General features: G+C 30.4%; 1 protein-coding gene across 2 annotated transcripts in view; it reads right to left on the bottom strand.

The window, feature by feature from the left end:
* Duox (dual oxidase) overlaps positions 1-24970 on the bottom strand; it is a 160697-nt gene that overhangs the window by 124916 nt on the left and 10811 nt on the right. For both annotated transcript variants that reach the window (XM_088275010.1, XM_088275009.1), the window contains exon 2: positions 19071-19444. In XM_088275010.1, coding sequence (XP_088131136.1) covers positions 19071-19221 — 151 coding nt within the window. In that variant the 5' untranslated portion in view covers positions 19222-19444. The remainder of the gene's footprint in view (positions 1-19070; positions 19445-24970) is intronic.

Genomic DNA, 24970 nt, shown 5'->3' on the forward strand with positions numbered 1-24970 from the left:
TAATGTAAATGAACAAACAAGTCAATCACACACATGTTATTTATTAATTGAGATTGAAATTAAAAATTTGACTTAACCCCTAAGGTTCATATATGATTACTAAAACCACACTTGACCATAACCTTACAATTTTGACGTAGACCTTTGGTTTAGTATTGCCATCTAAAAAATATGGAAAAGTATAAATATAATGGTGCTGCCATTTTATTCTCGAAACGTCAGAGTTAAGATATTTGAAAATGTAACAAATATGAACGATTTCCGCGTTGCCCCCCAAGACATTCAAATTGTCCCTTGGTAAGTCGTGCGCCCCACGTTGAGAACCACTGACCTAGAGGTACGTTGGTAGAAGGTACAACACCTGTGTTAGAACATCCGCAAGCTTAATTAGAACAAGACCATCGCCGCATTGAAGAGATCTTTGGTATTACGTCATTTGCTGAAATAGATGATGCTACATTAACATCACAATGTGAATACTTCAGCGGAACTCCATACCGAGATGTTAAATCACTTTACTGCTCTCTGATCATAAAATATAATACTAAAGTATCCTAGATGCCAGATAAACTAAATATCCGTAAACCAGTATGCATCTACCTTAAAAATCCCAGAAATTTATTAAATTGAATACAGCAAGTTGAAATTGGTATTCTAAAGCCAGATTTTAAGGACTCTAACCCCGTTGAGTTACCCTGTATCTTAATCATATCTATTTCAAAACTTTATAAAATAAAACTACTTTGTTTTTAACCACTTTCTATTGGTACACTTTTTCCAACCGGTTTCAACAAGAACCTTGTCATCATCAGGGTTTATGTACTAATTCTAAAACATTGAAATACTCATTGTTAGGTTATAGTATTTAGCATCACAAGGGAAGGTTAATTAACTATAACCTAACTTTGAGTATTTCAATGTTTTAGAATTAGTACATAAACCCTGATGATGACAAGATTCTTGTCGAAGCCGGTTGGAAAAAGTGTACCAATAAAAGTGGTTAAAAACAATGTTGTTTTATTTTATAAAGTTTACAAAATGTATTAATGTACACAAAGTATCTGCAAGAAACATTCAAGAAAAAAATATCTATTTCAAATGATATTTTAATAAAATAATCAAAATTTACACGAGTGTATCACTTAAGCTAGACGATGACAGCTAAACCCTTGAAAATTCTCAAAGATTTCATATTCTATTCCCATATATTGCTTTGTTAGAATTTTTTGTAAGAAGTTTGTAAAAATATTTGAGATGAAATTATTTAACAAGGTGTAATTTTTTTCGTCAAAGTACGTTGTAGTAGTTATACTTTCGTTCCCTTTCCTTTTGATTCTACTTGATGACAAGCCTTAATTCAAAGGACTTCGTGGTTTATTTTATTTAAAAATATATTTGATGAGTATTCAATTTCGAAAACAAACGATTTGGTGGAGTAGAATACTATATTTCAAAGGAAATAACATCAACGAACGGATAAGCATAGAACCTTTACAGAAAACGAGTTTGCATTCCGAGATGGAATAGTTGTCGTTGATATTATAAGCAAATTAATGTCAACGTGGCTGTAAATCAATAGTTTATTTACATATCAAACAGCTGTATGTTGCCGAACTTGAATATTTTTTTTAGTGTAAAATTCCATTCTCAAAACTAAATTATACAAATGCGTAAATAGGCTATTTTTGGAGCATTCAAACATATTTTTATATTTAATGTTATTGGTTCTGTTTCAAACGTTTTTATTAAATAAAAATTAATTGAAATGAACCTTAAATTCTTCTTTAATATTTTTTTATGGTTCAGTCATTTCGTGGTTTGCAATATTGTAACCGAGATTTGATTCCCAACTACATCTGTAATGACAAAATAATTACTTAAGGCCAAATAAAATATTTACTTTGCTAAAGGCAAAATATTTATATTACTTTATAAAAAATTATTTGAAAAATACTCCTATAATTAGAGATAATCCAGATTTGTGAACAAGTATTTGGACACTCTCAAAGTTTTGCAAAATATTTACTTAATACGATAAAAATCGCAACATACTTTTCTTTAAACCCAGGTAATACGTATATATATATATATATATACATATATATATATATATATATATATATATATATATATATATATATATATATATACATATATATATATATATATATATATATATATATATATATATATATATATATATATATATATATATATATATTTATATGTATATATGAGGTAATTGTTTTGTTTTATTATTCAAACACCGTTCTATATTGAAAATATGTTTTTCTTAGAAAAAATTATAAGGTTTTAAACATATAAAAGTTATTAAAAAGTGAAGAAAAAAAAATCTTTGTACTTTCTATAAAAAATCAAAGTCCAATATATATTAAATTATTTCTGACAATACGAATAATCACGACCGGTCATAGACACGCTTATCGAAAAATTGTGACGTAGAGTGTGTAGCCTTGTGGTATGATAATACTTCCGTTTCCATTAAAAGTCTCCGAATCATTGTTCCAATTACACACAGAGTAACGAATTATAATGCTTATTTTAACTAGCATTAAAGGTCGTTACGCTTTGCGCTGTTAAGTGGTCGCTACTTACTTTTCGGACAATATATAAAATTACGGATGTATTGTATTCATGCATCACAATATTTATGTGAAAACAATTGCCAAAGTCGTTTATGATTCGATTACCCATTTTTATTTCACTGGCCGAGTTTTCAAAGGGTGTGAAAGTTGGACATGGCAAATCGGTTAACAAAACAATGAAATAACAACTGCTTTAAAAATAATTCGGTACTTCATTCGGTTTTTTATTCGATTATTAAAAGCTCATCACGCCGATCGGTGAACATTTTTTAATTTTTTTTGTTTGGCAGTCACCCAATGAAGGAATATTTCTGCAAGTGTCCTATTTTTATTTACAAACAAAAAAGTAATAATATTTAATACATTTTCATAGTTTAAATACGTTAAGCTTTATCATTGTAGAAATTATGCGGATTACATTTATTTGAGTATAGAATATTTCCAGCTCGTGATATGCATCAAAAGAGACATCAAAAAGATAAATTAGAAAGAAATTTTTGACATCTTAACGTAAATGAGGAAAAATATGGAAATCTGGTTTTTTATATAAAATAAACTATTATTAAATATTATTACAAAAAAGATTAAAAACCAAATTTTTATCACAGATATCTTAAATCCAGTATGATACATAAATATTTCATTACACATTCCTAATATTTACATTTGTATGTTATTATAACGCATATTTCTGCAAAAATAACAGGTTTTCGTTTTATTGGTATACTAATTGGTGCTATTTTAACTGATAAAATCGATGACATTAAGCGTTTAGCATTTGTTCAAATGGAAAGTTATGTCATATTTTTTGTTGTGTAAATTTTTATTCGGTCTGGAGAGTAAAATTTATATTGTCAAAATGTAATAGTTTTTAGTGATAGTTTTAACGATAGCTACTGATTTTACTTTTTTTCGATTTCACCAATCAATAACTTATTTACATATTTATATATATACATATATATATATATATATATATATATATATATATATATATATATATATATATATATATATATATATATATATATATATATATATATATATATATATATATATATATATATATATATATATATATATATATATATATATATATATATATATAAACGCAGTGTTATCTTGATCGCTAACACACAAAGGTGATCAGCCCTCCGCATCAGGTACAATTTTCAGTTGTGCATGTTTTTGGAATGCCCAGAAAAAATGTACCATATCCCAGCAAAAGAGACATATTTTTAACTTAATATTTATCTGCTACAGGGCAGAAAGTGTTGTTTTTGCATTTTGAAGAAAAGTATTGTTTAATTTTTTTTTAAATATACTAAATATTTTTCAAATGGAGATAAAACCTTCAGGTTTTACCTAAAAAGATCTGTTGCACAGTAAAAAGTTCAAAAAGTGGCTTGGTATTTATTTATAATACATTGTATTATATTTTTAAACTTTGAAAACGTTTTCCTGTAAAATCAAGTTTTTTTTATATATATATGACGTTCTTGAAAGGAGTGAGTGATATGTGACTTCAGTTAAGTCTCAGGTGGAATAAATTCTGTGTTTGCTAATATCTCTTTAAAGCTCTCTCATCAAAAAAACCTACAGCAGTCATCACAATGTGAAATACATTCAATTTGAATTTGAGTTATAATGAGTTAAAAATTCAACAAAGAACAGTAATCCCAACCTTGGAAAGAGGATCATGTCACATTTACTCTGATGGTTAATAACAAATATGATCACATTGCAAAGAAAACTTTATTTGTTTTTTTAGCATAAATAATTGGTTGAGCCAGTATTCAATGGTATCAACCTTGACTAGATTAAAAATTTAGTTATAAATAAAAAAAAATACTTTCAATGGTGTAAAGGTACCTATTATTATTGCCTTTGTACATAATTTCACACGGTATTGTAATATTGTGATAAGCTATTAGGTATTTCTACTGTTAAAATAGGCACAACAGAAGATATAAAATAAAATACAACAAATGAAAATAAAACAGCCTTTTAAAGTCTCTTTAGTTACATTGAATATATTTTTATTAAGGCCGAGATCTCAAGCGTTCAAATCACAACGCGCTGAAGGCTTGATGTTTCCTCACGCACAATTTGTTTTTATAATTTACTCGTATACTGGATTTTTTTATAAGAATATATTATAAAATTTGGAATAAATATTTTTATGTTTTTGTCTAACTTCTTACTTTTCTTTATTTATTGTTTCGGCATTAACTTTGTGGTAAGACATGTTACAATGATTAAAGAAAACACTTGTTTTTTACCACTTGAGTTTTATTATAGACTACATGTTTCAGAAGTTAAACTTCCACCATTCAGGTCTGTATAATAACAGACCTGAATGATGGAAGTTTAACTTCTGAAACATGTAGTCTATAATAAAACTCAAGTGGTAAAAAACGAGTGTTTTCTTTAATCATTCTTACTTTTCAATGACTTTTTATTCTAAACCATGTTTTTATTTAGAAGAAAAACAATTTTTTTATAACAAAAACAGTGTTTGAGGTAAAAAGATCAATAACGTTAATGTTACCGAGGTATAAAGAAAATTTAGTTGCGAGCTATCGAAAATACATACCTTAAATATTGTGTTCGCCTCCACAGTACAATGTTAAACTGTATTTTTGATTAAGTTTTATCCCATTTTATTTATATATGTTTTTTTTATTTAAGTCCGTTCGGCTTTCACGCTAAAAGTCCCGGGTTAGATTCCCAGGAGAGTCAAAATAAATATAAGTGATTTTCACTCATATTTATCCAATATCGCCCTTGACTGGTGTAAGAAACGCTAAACTGATCACATTGTCTTCATGCAATTAACGATCAAGATAACACTGCGCCGATACGATACAGTGCCCTATGTACCAATGGGTGCGGATAATGTTAGAAGATGAAGAAATATTTTAACATTTATTTGTATTGAAATTCTTGCACAGCTAGGAATATATTTTTTAATACTTAAAATCCGATTTATATACTTTTTCGTATCGATTAATTTTTAAACTTACATGTGTATAACGAGTATATAAGCAGTATTTTGTCGTTTAGAAAAAAGATATATAACATAATATAATCAAACAAAATTCACTGCGTAAGATAAATTTTGCGTAAAAAATATTAGCATTAATTTATTATACCACGTATTGTCGTTAAAATTCCTGAAGACTTCCATACTTGTAATAAATTAAAACATACCTCGTAACTTGATATTAAAAGTCGAGTTTTGCACTCGCAGATAGTCGATACGACGAGTTCCGCGTTACTGCAGTGACCGGTTTCAGTTTTTGCCCATTAGAGACATTGGCCGGCCAGAAATTGCAATAAAAAACTTTCAATGTAATTAAATGAAGCTCTTGAAAATTGCTCACAGAAACACAATTTCAAATAAACCAACCCAGTTGGTTTTTTAAATTTATTTAATAACGACAATACTAAAATTATACCAGTTATTTAGTATTTACGCGTTGCCTATCCATATAAAATATACAGAAAATATTAAGACAGTATCATGAATGACATAAATGACCGCACATTTATAGGGTTATTGTCGTTGGCTGGTTTAACTTTTGCATGTGTTACATTCACCATTATTCTTACAATAGATAACAATATTTCAATGAATACCTTACCACCTTAAAACCTCAACCGTAGTTGCTACTAGAAATAAAATGCTTTTATTTAGTTTTTTTAATCCTAGTAAAGAAATGAAAGAAAAAAATCGTACATAAAAATACGAAAATAGTGCAACTTAATCATACGATTATATGAAGTACTATTAATGTGATCAACAACGAAATATCGTTTTCACATACAAAAAAATGTATGGAAAACTGAGTCAACATATTGAATTTAATAGGAAAGTTTTACAATTTCCATACAAAATAGAGTAAAACATCAAAATTGGATAGTATGATTATCAATAATGAAATAAATGGTGAGGAAGATTACGCAATTAACATAATGTATTTATAGTAATCTGAGTAACACCAGAACCTGCCTTTAATAGGTCGTATCATAGATCTTGCAAATGTCCAAATTTTTTCATCTTAATACCTTTTTCGTCTACATTGAAATATTTTATCATAAAAAGAGAAATATTTGTGTTTTTATCATTTACAAAAATACTCCACTTTCTTACTTTTTCTGTGAGCCTAGGTGGCTTATTATTGAAAATACATGTCAAATTTCAGTAAAGTGGGTTCGAACTCACAAACTCTGACTGAAAAGACCGTGACATTAACCACGGGACCACAACCCGACAATACAATACAAAATATCAATCAACACAAAATCTTGATAGCAACCCCCTGCAAATCCAATAATTGTGCACAATAATTTGTACACATTCAAAATATTATTTAAACATACATTTATGCACAGAACAGATACTATAATAAAAATGTAAGAATATTAATTTAACGAGAGAAAGAGAAACAGAGAGAAGCTAAGGAAGGCTGATGATAAATATACCTTGTTTGTTTTACGACAGCGACAGGAGAGAGTGATTGACATCTCGCATTTTTTCGAGCGAGTATTTCAGTAAAAAAAAGGAGTTCTTCGGTAATGTAGGAATAAAAAACCGGGGGCAGGATTGAGAAAGCTCATAAGGCGGATATTGGCCCGAGGGTCTATGATCGACACCCTTGTTGTAACGTATTTAGAGGATGTATGCTATTAACGGATTATTCATACTCCACATAACCGAAACATGTGCCTATTGGAATATATATAATTACCATGAAAAAACATATGTATATGTATACTGATAAAAAACATACTGGTTTTTAAACACATTCACTTATATTTAGTATATAATAATAAATAATATAAATAATAGTTATCATATCACATAATAAATAATAGTTATCGATCATAAATTACACATACGCGAATTTCCTAATATCCGATTTTTTTTACATCTGCTTGTACCAGCGTCTTTATATCTTTTTAATCTTAATATAACACGTGCTACGATATTCACGGAATGATTGCATTAATATTGTTAAAAAAAAATTGTGTTCTTATGACATACACACATTTTTTTATTTTTAAGCAAACCTACGTGTCTTGTATGTCCTTATCAAATAAACTAAGACTGTTTTGAAAACATTTATTGTTGGTATTTCTTTCCAACCGATTTCGAAAAGAGCCTTGTCATCTTCAGAGATGGATATGTACTGAACTTAAAATTATGAAATATATTTATAGTTAAATAAGAAGGTGGGGTTTCAAGTGAGAGAGGATGGAAGCGTGGAGTTTTTATTACTATTATTTCTAGGAATAGGCTGGTATGTATGTAAATATTTTTTGGTTGTAGTGTTGTGATATTTGAACCTAAAAATTAGGACCACAATTTGATTATTTGACAAGCATAGTGGTGTAATTGGATAGTCACTCGGATGCAAAACAGACGTCGCAGGTTCGATTCCCACCAATTGCAAAATGAATTCAACAAAATTTTATTTTCAATTCAATAAGGAATTAGTGATGTAGTTTTCACATAAATCTTCCTTATTCTTACTTGCCTACCTGCGAACAAGCCTACAAAATTAGTGATATTGAAGGTTATTCCATTTTAGAGAAAAACACATAAACCACGTGTTTTTTTGTTTGTTTACTGCGGTAAATTACGGAATAATGATAAAACCTATCGCGAAGCACTAGTACCTGAAGATTATAAAATCAATTGATGAAAATCTTTAAAAAAGGACGTTTATATGCTGTATTTCATCAATAATATCAAAAGATACAATGGTCCTTATTTACGTTCATCGGATACATCAAACATAAGAGGTAATTTCTTCATTAATTTATACACTTTGTGGCAGAATCCATTTTTAATTATTAAGTTTTCTAGGTACCAACCACTATTTCTTAAAGTCTATTGTGATACGTGTTTCGATGCATACCGCATCATTTTCTTAAAAATGGATAGATATAACCACAAAGTGACTGCCCGAATCAATTGATGAAATTCTGAAACTGTAAATGTCGACACTGAAAATTCAGAGAGCTGAAAGTAGAAATTTATGACTTTAAAATGTTGTGATAATTACACTAATGATAGGGATAATGGGTGTGTGGACCACAGTAAAGGGCAGCAGGTAATCGGATGAGACTCGCTTCGCGCCATACAAAAGAGGAATGCAACTTGGTGACCGTGAAGATGGTAGAAAATTCCGACCAGTTCGGTACTCCTAGCCCTTCTAGAATAGCATTTGCAGATTCAATTTATAAAGGAGCTTTTAATCTCTCCTTGTTGATAAAATTTTATTTTTTCTTGGATGTTTTACGCAGATACTCTGTGGCACATTTTATAAACTTTATAAAATAAATGAACTTTGTTTTAACCACTTTTTATTGGTACACTTTTTTCAACCGGTTTCGACAAGAACCTTGCCATCCTCAGGGTTTATGTACTAATTCTAAAACATTGAAATACTCATAGTTAGATTATAGTTAATTACCTTTTCATAACGATACCAAAAACTTCAAAACCTTTGAGGATGACAAGGTTCTTGTCGAAACCGGTTGATAAAAATTTACCAATAAAAAGTGGTTTAAACAAAGTTGTTTTATTTTATAAAATCTTATGTCGCTGGTTTATTTATTTGTTCATTATAATATACAAAAAAATGTATGATACAAATTTCTGTTTGTATTTAAATAGTCTTTGAGTCGGGTTGTGGTCCCGTGGTTAGTGTCGCGGACTTTTTAGAGGCTCTAAACTCGACCCCCACTTCGCAACAATATTTTTTCAAACACAAGCTTACTTGGGTTTGAGTGGTGTGGGTTTAATAGTGAATCTTACACGTGTATAAAGTTGTCACTTAAACCACCCTATGACAGTTCGTTAGCCCTGTAAATACCTTAACATACATATCCTTCTTTGCCTATCTTAATAAACCAAAAAAATCTTATTTTATATCCACATTTTAATAAGACATCACACTATAGACAGATTATCCCTCTTGTTCCCAACACAGATTCAAATAAAAACATATTGAATTAGTTAGAAGCAAAAAAAATCCACTTAATGATCTTTAAACCTTGTACATAAATAATAAATTCAATTCCCATTTTAAAATAATAACAATAAGACATCACACTAAAATAAAATAATCGAATCATAAAACATAAAGTATTTTATCCAAATACTTTTTTTTAGTATTTTGTAGACGATGAAATACTGGTTTATCATTTTCTAATTTTCACCATAAAGTAAGTACCTATCTACACTATTGAGAACTAAGAAATATAATTAATAAATAATTCAATATATCTTGAAGGTAGGTAGCTACCTTAAATACATACTTATCTGTCGTAATGTAAAAAGCGAAAAGTATTTTTGTTAACATCGTGTTTGACTGTTTTTTTAGTGGCGCCTCATGAGACGTGTTCACACATCTTCGGTAATTTAAAAATTAAGTGGTTTGAAAGTCAAATTACTTAAAATAATACACGTTGATAATAAAGAAAGAAACTAAAAACTTATCCTTGTTATTTAGTAAAAAAAGGTATGCACGATTTTTTGTTCAAAATTAAAATTCACAACATTTTGAGTGCGTCTACTTTTTCACAAATGTACTTTTTTTCACGAGTTATTTTTGATATCTCAACATAGATGAAGAAGAATATGAAAGTCTCAGGGCTTATGATAGTCATAAAAACCTTACTCAAATCAACAATAGATACAACCGACAACTCACACGCCTCTTCCATAATTCATGCATCTCCTCATCAAACCCGCCGATTATTCCGTCTAATCATCTGACCACTTTTAAGTATTTAAAAACTTGATCTTGTTGTGTTTTCCTCGCTCTTCCTTTGCTTCTATTGCCAACCACATTAACGCCATGATTTGTTTTACTGTTTTTTCTTTGTCTAATTAAAACATAGACTTACAATACAATATTCCGATACGAAACTAATGTGAGAATCTTTTTTGTTTTAAAAATTGTTAAACAATTGAGTAATGGGGAGTTAGATATAAAAATCTTCTTCTAACTCTTATCCGTTCTTAATGGTGCATAGGGCACTGCATCATATCAATGCAGTATTATCTTGATTGTGACTCACATGAAGGTGATCAATCCTGTGCTTCAGTGACCAGTCCTGGGTAATATTAAATAAATATTAGATTATAAAATCAACTATATTTATCTTCACCCCTCCCCTGTGAATCGAACCCGGAGTCTCCAGCACAGTAGCTAAATACGCTTACCATTACACCACGAGGCGGACCAATAAAAACCAGTAAAAAAATACACGTGAAAGAAATTAATACGTGTTAAGGGTTAATTTTATATACAGTACTTTATAAACATAAGTTAATTTTAGAAACATAAGTTTTTTGTAAAGTTTATTCACCCTTTTGTCTAGCTGGTCCGTCACTTTTTATACATATTCTTTTTTTTTTATAATATACATACTTTACAATAGACGATTTATGATAAGTTAAATAATTATAATACTTTTGGGCTTTTTAAAAGTAATAATTCAATTACTCTTCATTGTGCACTCTCATCACTCTGTAAAGGTTGTTGTCACTAATTTAAGGAAGCGAATTTAATATAAGTGTTTTATATAATAATATAACCTCTCAATTACTTCATTATGGAGTTCATAAAAGGTGTAATTACTGTTTCAACTTATATTTGCTGGAGTAAATTATATTGTAAAGGATCGGAAAGCCAATTAGGCTATTTTACACTAAAGCGATTAACCTGTTATTTTTGTTTTTTTTTTTAAAGGGTCCTATGCCAGTCACTATAATAGTGCCCGTAGCCATTAACATTGGTTTATTGGTTCCACTATTATTATCTCGACTACAGCGTTTCCTACCGAGTTAAAAAATTACACTGGAGTTTCCCTTGGAGACAATATAAAGAGTTCACGCATTTGCGGAAGCCTGGGTGTAACTGACATCATTAGTAACGTAGAAATAAAGGGAGATAGAAAGAGATGGCACATAGGACATAGAGAACCTGAACATATTGTAAACCTGACAATCGCCATGGATCTTCCTCGAAAGACATTTAAAGGCCGACTTAAAAAAATCATGGATGCTACAGAAAGATAAGATGATTCGAAGGCATGGCCTAGGTGACGTTGTATGTGATAGGACCTACAACCTGGGAATGAGGAGAGCTGATACCAACAGTCTACAAAGACGATAAGTTGGGATGGAGCTAAGAATAACAAGAATATACAAGTAGTAATATTTATCGTTGGTTACTATGTAAGATATGAAATCGCAGAAACAACTGTAATAATTTTAGGTTTATTTCTTGAATGTTTTTCGCAGATATTTTGTGGCACATTTCATAAACTTTATAAAATTAAACTACTTTGTTTTAACCACTTTTAAAAATTAAAAAATAAATAAAAAAGCGATAAAACAAAATTTAAATATAATAATCAACTTAATTTAAGTAATAGTCCTATTTTTGATATTTTTCCAATTTCTGTTCCTAAAAATTCCGCACAGTAGATTTTTGTGTGTGTGCTCCACTTTACGTATGCGCGCGGGGCTTCATACTGTTTTTGGGTTCATGATTCCATTAGTTGTTATTTAGAGTTACTACGCAATGCATACTATAAATAACATTTTTTACGGAGTGTGTGGAAGTTTTTGGTAAGGGAATGTAATTAATTATTAGTATTTTATTGTTTTTAATGTTTTAGAATTTAATAAACCCTGATGATGATAAGGTTAGACCTTAGTGTACTAATAATAAAAAAGTGGTTAAAACAAAGTTGTTTAATTTTATAAAGATTATAGGTTTAGACAGATTTTTAACTAGATTTTGATTTCCAATCTCCATAATATTATATGCTTCAAAGGTAGCAGTTATAAATTACAATATCCGTGACCAATCCTACATCTTTGATATTAAAAACCATCTCGAGCCATCTGCACGGTCCTGAAGTACTCAGGCTGTCGGAATACTCGCGGGGGCAGGTACTGAATTTATAACTCCATTACTTTAAGGGTCACCGGCCGCAAAGTTAAACTGCACCAATTAACGATTCGGTAGTGAAGTTTACCGAAAACAAATTAGCACGTTGAACGCCAGGTGCTAATTAATAACAATGTTTCAAATACTTCAAACACTATGCGATACATCAAGATTTGGCAGCGTTTGTTATTGATTTGTTATACGGGTTTTTTACTTCGTAGAAAAATATTTTTAAATACAGAGGTAAGAAAATTAAATTTACTTTTTTATAGTTTTATTGTCCGCTTCCGTAGTGTGATGACCGGCACGCTCGGCCACTGGAGGTCCCGGGTTCGATTGCCAGGGTGGTGTCAAATAAATATAAATGATTTTCTCACTCTAATATTCATTCAATATTACCCTGGACTGATACCTGAAGCGGAGGGGTGATCACCTTTCATCTGAACACGGCATTTATATGATGCAGTACCCTATGCACCATCGGGTGCGGATGAAGGTTTGAAGAAGAAGAATAATTTTGTTGAATCGTTCAATTTAATTTCAATATTAATACATAGGTATTTTGTTTATTGTTTCGGCATTTACTTTGTAGTGAGACAAAATGAAATTATTTTTTTAAAAAACACTGGTTTTTTACCACTTGAGTTTATTTTATGACGACTTGTTTCGGAAGGTCGGCTTCCATCTTCAGGTCTAAATGTAATCACTTGAGTTTAAGTTTAGTACACAGGTATATTTACCCATTATATTCATTGTTTTTGCTTCTTGTACATCATATGTACTCGAAGGCTTATTATAATATTATGTTAACTAAAAACGACAACTTAAAACAGGCTAGTAAAAGTGGTCAATATGTTTACCGTCTACGTTTGTTTAAAATGAGTGGGTAGATGGCGCTTGTATACCATACATATAATACATGTAAGTAAGATAAAATAACCGTTTATTGTAAGTAATTAATAATAAGTTTTGACATTTAATGTTGCCAAGATATGGAAAATGTTGTAAAAGTATGTATTGTTACGTTTATAAAGTATATCCTGTCACCCTTATAGGGCGTATAAAGGCAAGTATTCAGAATGCAATACCTAACCTAAGCGTAGACCTGTCTCGACCCGAGGCTAGGTATTAAATTGCCCGATTTAGGAGGCGCGTTTATTTTACGACTTAACGACAATGGATAAACACAAGAATGGAAATACATATAAAATTTTATATTATTAATGTTTTTAATATTTATAGCACATGCTTTGTGATTAGCAGTTTTCACTTGTTTGATTTTTTTACAAAAAATTTAGTAAGCAACGACTCACCGAGATTTTAGCCTACCACCTTCGAGACGTACTCGTTTCTTCAGCAGCATTGCAATCCTTAATACATGCTGGTACTCGGACCAAAAACGCATGTGATTAATATTTTGTGAAGTTGTAATTGTGTGAATAGTTCTATGGTAGCGACGTGTAGTATTGTTTGCATGCTGGTGTAGTGATTGTCCTGAAGAAGAGACGGGTACGTCTCAAAAACCGGTATTTTTTATTTATTTTAAAATGTAAATATTTTTTTTTGTCTTTTTTGTTTAAATCTGAAATAATGAAAATTTTAATTAGTGTGTCCTAGTTTTAAAATAACGCTTCAGTAACCCCCAACGTTCAGAAGCCGTCGCCTATAATGATGCTATGACTGCCTCTGTTTGTTTCACAACAGATGATTACAAAGACACATATTAATGGGGTACTTTATTCAGATTAATTACGCATTTTAATTACTATGTACAGCGTGGTTTATGGCAGCATAACTGGGGCAAATATAGCATCTCCTTTCTAATGTATCCTTGTACAATAAGTGAAGAGCAATATACATTAAAAACTAAAATCGTATTCACTCATTCATGGAAATATTCCTTCGTTTCAAGATTTTTTTTAAATTTACAACCGATGAGACAGAAAACTTTATGATTTTGAAACAGCTCTTATTTTTACAATATCCATTTAAAAAAATCGTATTAAAAATATATATTAAGTGTTTCTTTTTTCTTCATTTTAATTGCGTACTGGCATCAATAAGTTTATTGGTCAAAGACTTTCGATTTTTTGTTATGCACATCAATCTCCTTGCCAATTTTCAATGAATTAAAAGGCTATATATTACAATTTTCCATGGGAATAACTTTCATAAAATTCAAAGGTATTAAATCTAAGCAATTTCTTGAATATTATTTTGATACATAAAAGATTATTTCATTATAATTACTTTGTAAAATAAGCATTAATCTATTTTTTTTTTTAATAAATTGAATTTTTTTTGATTCCTATAAACATACAATTCAGTACTTTGATATTTTATTTTTATGATTGATGCTTAAAAAAAAAATCAACAAAAAATAATTTAGAAAAAAAAATAAAAAAATCTTTTTTGTAATATAATATCTTCTTTTTAATAAAATCTAATTCACTAAATTTCTTTTCATAACTTTATTATAATGTCTACCGATTTCGTAACAAAAAGTTTCTTCTTCTTGGCTGTGAGTTAAGTTATAATAAGATATTGTATTTTAATAATTAATAAAGTTATAAAATGGAAAATCACTAAAATATTGTTGCAAATATTAATCCTACTATTTTTGTCCTCCATGTGTACATATGAATACAAAAAAAAACTGTTTTTGAATGTGATAAATTCTGTTTGATGGTTTGTTGCTATATTATTATCTCCTGAACAGTAATCTGGAGTCAGATGAATCATGAAATAAGCCGACGATATGCATTGAGAACATATCGCTCACTCCTTTCAAGAATGTCATAAATAAAAAATCGTCAATTTTCAGTTGTGCATGTTTTCGGAATGCCCAGAAAATATACCATATCCCAGCAAAGGAGGCATATTTTTAGCTTAAAATTTACCCTCTACAGGGCAGAAAGTATTGTTTTTGCATTTTGAGAAAAATGTATTGTTTAATTATTTTTTTTAAATTTACTAAATATTTTTCAAATGCAGAAAAAATCTTCAGGTTTTACCTAAAAAGATTTGTTGCACAGTAAAAAGTTCAATAAGTGGCTTGATATATATTTTTAATACATTGTAATATATTTTTAAACTTTAAAAACGTTCTCCTGAAAAATCAAGTTTTTTTATTTATGACGTTCTTGAAAGGAGTGAGCGATATGCATGTGGCTCTTAAACATATTTCGCGCCTGATTTTTTATTATTTTTTTTGCGGACCGCTGGTGATGGGATTTAATTTGATGATAAAAATATAGTTTAGACCTTAATAAAGAGCTTGGTTTATAATATTATAAAAAAAAAACATTGGATACTTTTTTCTTTTCTGCCTATGAAATGAGGCTGGCGCAGGAGGAAAGAATACCCTTCCCGTCCGTGAGTATCAATCGACCGAACGAGTAGAAATACCTTTCCCGTCCTTAGTGAGTTAAGACGCGGGGGATTAAAAAAAACGAATTAAATTAAGAAATATAATTGCTTCTCAGCAAACTCAAAAATTGCAACACGCCGATTTGGACAACACTAAATTACATCTCCCGCATATTTAATTAAAATAATTAGTAGTATGCACAAGTATCCGACAAAAACTGACAACCTGGCGACTTCTGAAATATTAATGAGCAGTTAAAAAAGTGTCGCTCTAAAAACACAATCGCTTGCATAAAATAATTGCATAATTGTAATATATAGTCACATAGCCTAGCGTTTTATTTTGTGTCATTAAATTTAATAATAATAACCATATCCGTGACCAAGATTTGCTGCGTCCTACGCCTTATCTCTTCATTCCTCACAAAGTCAAACCACCGCACGCCTAAGATTCTCCGCAAACACCTGTTCTCAAAGCTTAGTACACGGCTGCTTTGGGCCCTTGTAAGGTGCCATGTTTCACAGCCGTATAAGAGAACAGGAGCAATGCAGGCATTGTATAGGCGGCATTTGGTTTTCACCGAGTATAAATCCGATCTCCAGACAGCCTTCATACTGTTGAATGCGGACCCAGCGAGTCCTAATCGCACTCCCAGTTCCTTTTGAAGGCTGCCATTTTCAGTCGCGTACACTCCCAAGTACTTGAAACTCTCGACCCTTTCGATGCGCTGGTTACTCAACGTCAAGGGTTGTTGGGCATCTAGGCATGAGCTGTTGCACAACACATGGGTTTTTGCAACATTTATTGTATGCCCCATGTGCGTAGAGTACCTATTTACCCTGTCGACGATCAATTGAAGACCCTCGACGGAGTCATCAATTAAAACAGCATCATCTGCGTACTCTAGGTCGCAGAGTTTCCGGGAGGGGGAGATGGATATACCTCGGTCAGATGGTAATGACTTTCGAAGAATGAAATCCATGAGGATGATGAAGAGAAACGGTGCAAGGACGCAGCCTTGTCTGACTCCGGTAGAGACCCCAAACCAATCCGTGACAACATCGTCAACTCTCATTCGACATTCACTATTGAGGTGAAGGGACTTAATTAGCTCCACTAATTTCGCAGGCACCCCATAAGCTTCCAGTACTTTCCAGAGTGTGGGCCTGTGCGGACTATCAAACGCTTTCTCATAGTCTACAAAACACATCGCCAGAGAACTGTTAAATTCCTGGCTCTGCTGTCATTAAATTTAAGCTATATGTAACAATAAAAATAAAATAATAAATTGAGAAGTACATGCATACAAGACGTAATTATAAAAGATTTACTCGTTCTGATAAAAAAAATTGCATTTTACAATATACATATTATAATTATAAGTACAAACATAAATGTATTATTAATACAAAAAAAAAACACAAGGAATGGCCTGTGTGTGTTAATACATTTTATTTTAGGTTAAAATAAAGGGCACTGGAAAATTTATTTATTTTAAGTTATAATAAAGAGCACATTAATAAGGCAATATTAAATAAAGATCATATACGTAGAACGAGGTTACTTGAACTTTGATGTGATACTTGAGTCCAGTACAAAAAAAAAAGACTTAAATCTGTCTTTGGTCTACAATAATGAACGTATCGTGACAATAAGTGTCACCTGTCAGGGAAACGATGAATCATGTCGATACGTTCATTTTTGTAGACCAAATACAGATTTTTTTTGTACTGGGCTCAAGTAACATCAAAGTTCAAGTAGTCCCGTTCCACGGTACTTACTTATTTTTTTAAAGTAATTTAAATATTAGATCATGCAAGTTTTCATACATATTTCTCTGCTCTTATTTTCAACTACATTCTATAAATTTGTTTTACTGTTATTTCTACACTCGTTCTTTCCACACGTCTAAATTACGTTTTGTGGTTCAAGATCACAAGCATCTTAACACCCCTTTCTTAATTTTATCGATAATGCTAATCTCAGCCTTGCTCATCTTTCCTTACATAAAATAAATGCATCATTTTTATAGCCACATGCCTTTGCGTTTTATTTTGTGCATAAAATTTTAGTTACATCTAACGGTAAAAATAAAATCATTTACATATAGGAGACAAAAAATCGTCAGTATATGCATACAAGATATGATTTTTGTATGAAAGTTTTGCTCACTCTGATTATTAAATAAAAAATAAATGATGACTGTTTACTTATTTGATCGGATGTATTTCACCATACTCTTCCAAAATTTACTAAAAAAATGTAAATTATACTAAAAATTAGAAGTTAAAAGTAACAACATTTTAAAGTAAATAAGTGGCTTCTTCATATGGGACGTAAGAGTTGCTTAAAGTTGGTCACTCCACCTAAATATAGTCAGCTAACGCGTTATTATTGTTGCAATGCATCTTTTATCGATATAAACTATGTACTTTCAATGTCTCCCTGTGCTCAACTGTGCTTATTTATGCAGTGAGTGTTTTTATTACTTTATTTTATATTGTATTATTTGTAATTTCTAGATATATATATGACGTGGTAATATTTTTCTTTGTAAATTGGGTGTAAATAATATGTAAAGTGGGTGTATAATAATAAAATAAAAAATGTGTTGCTTTGTAATTAAAGTTTATAATTAAAGTTTATTCTTAATTTATCTTTATAATTTTTTTTCTATCTATCTATCTGATTCTGATTCCAGAATATTATATTTTTTCTATCGGAAGTCTTTTGTTTTATTCTGTGCGACGCATGCGACATCTGGTGGTAGAACTGTTTTATGTAGGTACTATTTGTAAGTACTTAATAAAATTTATAGGTAGGTACCTAGGTATTTTATTACATATATTTCTTATAATATAAATGAACGGTTCTGCTAAGTGATTCGCTCATCAAAAAATATAAAAATGTATTGTGAAAAGTAATAAATAAATATACGTTAGTACATTTTGGTAGTAAGTTATAAATTTTGGACTCTTAATGTTTCAAGCCTTAATATGGAGCAAAATTACTGAAATAGAAATGAAATTTTTCCATATGGCCCATAATTTTGATCAGTGTTAAAAAACGTGTTCAGTGTTAATAAACATAAAAAGTAATTTAAAAGGTTCTTACCAGTGGCACCATCTCCAGTCTTCACGAAACTTAGCACTAGTCCCAGAGTGAGTAGAAAACCAACACTTTTAGCACTTAACACCTTCATCTTATCACTTGAAGACAAACACGGAGGTCTATGGAACAATCTATGAACACCGTCCACTTTCATTATCTTTAAATGTTTGATTGACTTTAATATTTATATCAAATGGATATATTAATAATATGTATGGATTATTATCCGTTTAATTCTTTGTCACAGATACCCTAAATTAGTATGTATCTATCTAGACTTGTATTGAGTATATTAATAAATTTATTAATTTTAATTTATTTCATGCATGACTATTTTTTATTAATACTTTCTCTCACTGGTTATGGTAACTATCGATCTGAAAAAATAAAAAAAATAATTAACATTCATATTTTCTATAAACACAATCACCATCAATTTTTGGTGGAAGTTGCATGATTTCATAAAATGATTTTTCACCGACTTTTTCTCATTCTTCTATTCAGACATAGTTTTGAAAATTGAGGGAGAAATATTAGGGGTTTCATTAATAAATACAATATTATTAGAAAATTGGTTTATTTATGTAAATTTTTCATTAATTTTTCTAAGGTAATCAATAGATATAAATATAATTGTCATATAATGTTGTAACATTTTTTTAGGTAGGTAATGAATTAAAATGTCAAACCAAACTTTTTTAAATGCCTTGAAATTAGATGTAGTTTTGTACCTAAGGCATATTATTGTAACTTCACATTAAAATCAAATATTGTTTAAAAATACTACTCAATGAAGGTTACTTACTCTTACAGGGTGGCGCTAAATTAATGACCCTATCGGAAGATGTTATAATGTTTGCAAATAGTGTCGTACGTCAATAATATTAGATAACACAGCTGCAATAAACAAACAGATAAATAAAACGGGCACAAATATGTATCAACAATGGGGGCAGCCACTTGACGGATATCATCTTTTACACAAAAATTGTACCTTTTTTTTTATTTTTTTTGAACTTGTACCTTTTTTAAATAAAAAAGGTACAAGTTCAAATAAAAATTTTCATCACACAAATTTATTTATTTATTAAAAAAGTTATCCAAAAACAAATGATTTTTTTGCGCCACCCTAAATCTGTTTGTATACTGCAGCTATCTGGTTCACAAATCGCTCACTCCTTTCAACAACGTCATATATCAAATAACTTGATTTTTCAGGAGATCGTTTTTAAAGTTTAAAAATATGATAAAATGTATTAAAAATAAATACTAAGCCACTTATTGAACTTTTGACTGTGCAACAGATCTTTTTAGGTAAAACCTGAAGGTTTTTTCTCCATTTGCAAAATATTTACTATTTAAAAAAAAAAATGCACAATACATTTTCTTCAAAATGCAAAAAAACACTTTCTAGCCTGTAGCGGTAAATATTATGTTAAAAATATGCTGTTTCAAAATACGTCACCATTATTGTCAATGTTTCCTTTTACAAAAAATCTTGTTCCTTAACCCCCCTCCCTATATTTATTAACCTGTATATACACCTTAATACATTTTTGATCGTTAGTTTTAATTTGTACCAGAAGATGAAAACATCTGTCGTTTTCGAACTAGTCGTAAATATAAATAAAACTCGATAAAGTGTTATATTCAAGTGTTTAATTTTAATAAAATTAATCATATGTCACTTATGCTGGGATATAGTACATTTTCTGGAAATTCCGAGAACATGCACAACTAAAAATTGACGATTTTTGATACATGACGTTGTTGAAAGGAGTGAGCGAAATTTCTAAAATGATTGACGTACGACGCCATTTGCAAAAGTTATAACATCTTCCGATAGAGTGATTAGTTTTGCGCCAGCCTGTATAAGACAACTTATTAACGAAACTAACGAAATATTCCAAGTTAATTTTAGTAATAGGACTCGTTGGTGTGTACGTAAAACTTGCTAAATACATACAAAATAGTAAATATCGTGTCTTATATTTAGCCGTACGTACACAAAGAGCCGTGTGTTTACTAGAACGAAAGTAGGTTAAGAGAAAGAAACACCCATTGTTTTCTTCGTTGTCCATCAGCTAAAATTTGTGCATTCACATAACAAAAAGTTCGCTTTGAATAATGTATGGAATTATTCATTCTGCTGTCCGCTGAAGCAACATAAAAGAATAATAATGTTTCATACAATTCTACACACCTCGGATACAATTCAACGCTTATGAATATTCAGCAATATTTACAAATAATGCTGATTTTAGTTTCACATTTTCATATTATTTGCATCCAAAGTTAATGAGAACATCTAAAAGTATGATGAAAAGGGGGAGTAATAAATTACGAATCTCCGTTAGATATAAATAAAATGGTCTCTAGAGAGGCGAAATAATTAGAAATTTCGTTGCAATTATCATAAAATTGAAAATGAAAATTCTTTTTTTACCACTTGAGTTATATTTATTTAACGACCAGTTTTGGGAGCTACAGATGTTTCCATCTTTGGGTCTGAAGATAAACTAAAGCTAAATAATTATCAGTACTGTAAGTAATTATAATACATTAAATTATTAAACAAAACATTGTACAAAAAAATTGATCATGCAAGTTTTCTTCGGTATTCCTCTGCTTCTATTACCAACCACATTCCGTTCTTAAATAAAATTGATGTGATTTGTCTAAATTCTGATAAGCTTTCTTAAAAGGTAATCAAAACTTTTAAATACCTTAGTATTTCAAAGTCCCAGGTTAAATAGTGACGTCCACATATTTTATCGGCAAATATAAGATTTTTATGATATTTGAATGAATAATATACTCTTAATGTTATTTTTGTACGCTAGATTTACTCATTTAGGCATTTTTTTAAAAGGAAAATTCACTTTTATCAAATTAATTCATTAATTTATATACCAATATTTACAACATTTTGAGTGTGTCCAAATACTTGTTCACAAAATCTGGATTATCTCCAATTACAGGAGTTATTTTCATATTATTTTTGACATCTCATCAAAGATAAAAAAGAATATGGAAGTAAATGCCCAGACTTCCATATTCTTTTTTATCTTTGATGATATGTCAAAAAATAATATGAAAATAACTCCTGTAATTGGAGATAATCCAGATTTTGTGAACAAGTATTTGGACACACTCAAAATGTTGTAAATAAATTATCTGGTCAAATTATAAGCTTAATAATAAAAAATAAAAATGGTATTATCTGGCGTTTCTCATGTGTGTGATTATAATCCAGGATTCGGATCTCACATACTAATATAAGAGTTTCTGCTTAGTAAAAAGCTTCTTTACATCTCACCAATAGATGTCTCTAGTGAAGTTCTAGTGATTCAAGAACAAGGTTTCTAAATTGGTTCATATATATAGAACTTCCAAGAATTTGAGTAGTGTGGTTTTCAATAATGGGTAGAATTGGTGAATGTTACACGTGTGTAAAGTGATCACTTAAACCAGCCTATGACGGTCGTCAGCCCCGTAAATGCCCAGACTTCCATATTCTTTTTTATCTTTGATGAGATGTCAAAAAATAATACCAATATTTAAATACCAAATATATAGTTTCACTTTTCGAGATATGATATATATATGAAAAAAAACACGAAGTTTTGCATTAAAACCAGGTTATTTTTCGATATTTGAAACTTAAACGCGTTGGAAGAATGAATGTTGAATTAAAAGATTTTAAATGTTGATGTCAACTGCCAGTAAGGACGAAAGGTTGGAAAACAACGTCACAAGAAAAAACAATATTTGAAAAAAGAAAAGAAAAAAGAGGAAGAAGTTATATTAAAAATTAAGAAGATGTTCAATCAGAATATAAAATCTGGTGGTGTCAAAAGTCTGCTCGGCTGTCCAAACTTAAATAAAACACAGTAAGGGACATTTTTTTGTAGTAGGTAGAATCTACTTAGTCCAAAAATGCAAATAAAAACGTACTACAAAAAAAATGTCCCTTACTTTGTTTTGAGTTTGGACAGCCGTGCTTATCGAAGGGCATGTGTTTTGTGCGAAGTATGGATGTGAAGGAAGCGAGGAGTGTATGTCAAGACAGAAGAGTGTGGCGTTCCATCCTCTCCGCCTAACCCTAATGAGAAACGGCGTGATGGTAGTAGTAGTAGTAATAGTAAGAAGAAGAAAAAAATACTATTACTGTCGAAGAAATTACACGGCCTTCTATTTTTATTTATCATTATGTCGAAATGATTACCAGGAAACCAGAGATAGGACGGATGAATCTCTAAATCGGTAATTCTAGGAATTGACTTCGTAATTCATGATTAATGATTCCCGGTAAATAATGAGAGAAAATTAGTGAATAATGAGTCATTGCGATACCTGTGAAGGACGACGAACGCCGAATACAGCGGTAAAATAAGATAAATGTACTGAACGTCGTTTTTCGTCGCCAAGAGGTCGAGAAGGCAGAAAGGCGTACGTGTAATGTGTCCTCGTGACGTAGCCACTCACGAGGGACAACGCGACGTCATGTGTCAAGATCAATAAACAAGATTTTGGAAGGAATTCTCTCATGTCGCCATTTTAAGCGGGAAGTAGCATGCAGCAGCCGAGTGTCCGATTAATGGCAGTAACCCCAACACGCCCGGTGCAAAAAAACGTTTAATATTTTTTTTTTATTTTACCCTTGGTATGTCAAATATTTTTCATGCAAAGAAATTAAAAGCTTTACTTATTAACTAACCAACGCTGCTTCTCCGAAGGGGTAGGTAGAGAGAATAGAACGCCTCACCAGTCTTTCAGTCGAACAATCTTCGCCTCCACAATTCATGCATCTCCTCATGCATACCCGCTGATCATTCCGGCTCTTCATCTTACTACTTTCAAGTATTTGAAATACTTGATCATGCCAAACTTATAAACACTCATTTATCATTTTTTAGACATCTCAACATAAATGAAGAGGAATATGGAATTCTAAGTACAAACAGGGCTTATGTTCTATCATAAGCTGGTGAAGTGATCGCTTTAGACACGTGCAACATTATCATTCTACCCATGATAGACAACACACTTCTTAATTTTTTGAAAATCCTAGATAATCTCATGACATAGTACATAAATAAAGTTTTTTTTAATAACCCACTAAAATAAGTGGAGAAAACCCAGATTTGTGAACACGTATTTGGACACATTCAAAATGTTGTGAATTTGTATACTAGTTTATGTGAGATAAATCTATTGTTTGAGTAAATATAGTGCTAGAACGCTTTGAGTATTATCCATAAAGCCTCCAAAAAAACTCAATCCACGGTTATTCCACACTGTTTCATTTTCCCTCATTATTTATTTTAGTATCCCAAAATTATTCCTCTTTATGTTAACGCTTTGATCCCAACATTTACAGTCGGGATTCAAAGCGTTAGAAATTTATGTCGCTAAATTTAGATATAAAAATGATCAATATTGTCTCATAAGCGATATTTCAAAATAAATACAAATCATTAATAAACCTAACACATCTTCCGAGATGTTTTTCGATGTCATGTGCTCTAATTTTCATGAGCTTGGACAAAATGCTATATATGCAAACTTTTATTTTTTTATTACTTACAACCAACATTGATATGATATTTCACCGCGTCAAATGAAACAAATTGATTGTCAAATTGTGAATTCTAGGCCACGCGTGTAACAGTATTCGTGACAGATTTAGCGAAGGCATTTGATTGCCGAAAAAAACACGTCTATTTGATACTGTACGAATTATTTTAATACACACAACAAGGATATCAATGTTAACACCACTATGCACGCCGGTTTTCAAAACTACAAAAAATGCAGTTTTATGGTATTTGCAAAGTTTATCATAATAAATGTACAAGTGTAGGTTTACTCACAATATTTTGGGCGTGTTCAAATCATTA

The sequence above is a fragment of the Brachycentrus maculatus genome, unplaced genomic scaffold (genome assembly GCF_059751285.1).
Source record: "Brachycentrus maculatus isolate JH-2025_06_01 unplaced genomic scaffold, ASM5975128v1 h1tg000757l, whole genome shotgun sequence".
Classification (NCBI taxonomy): domain Eukaryota; kingdom Metazoa; phylum Arthropoda; class Insecta; order Trichoptera; family Brachycentridae; genus Brachycentrus; species Brachycentrus maculatus.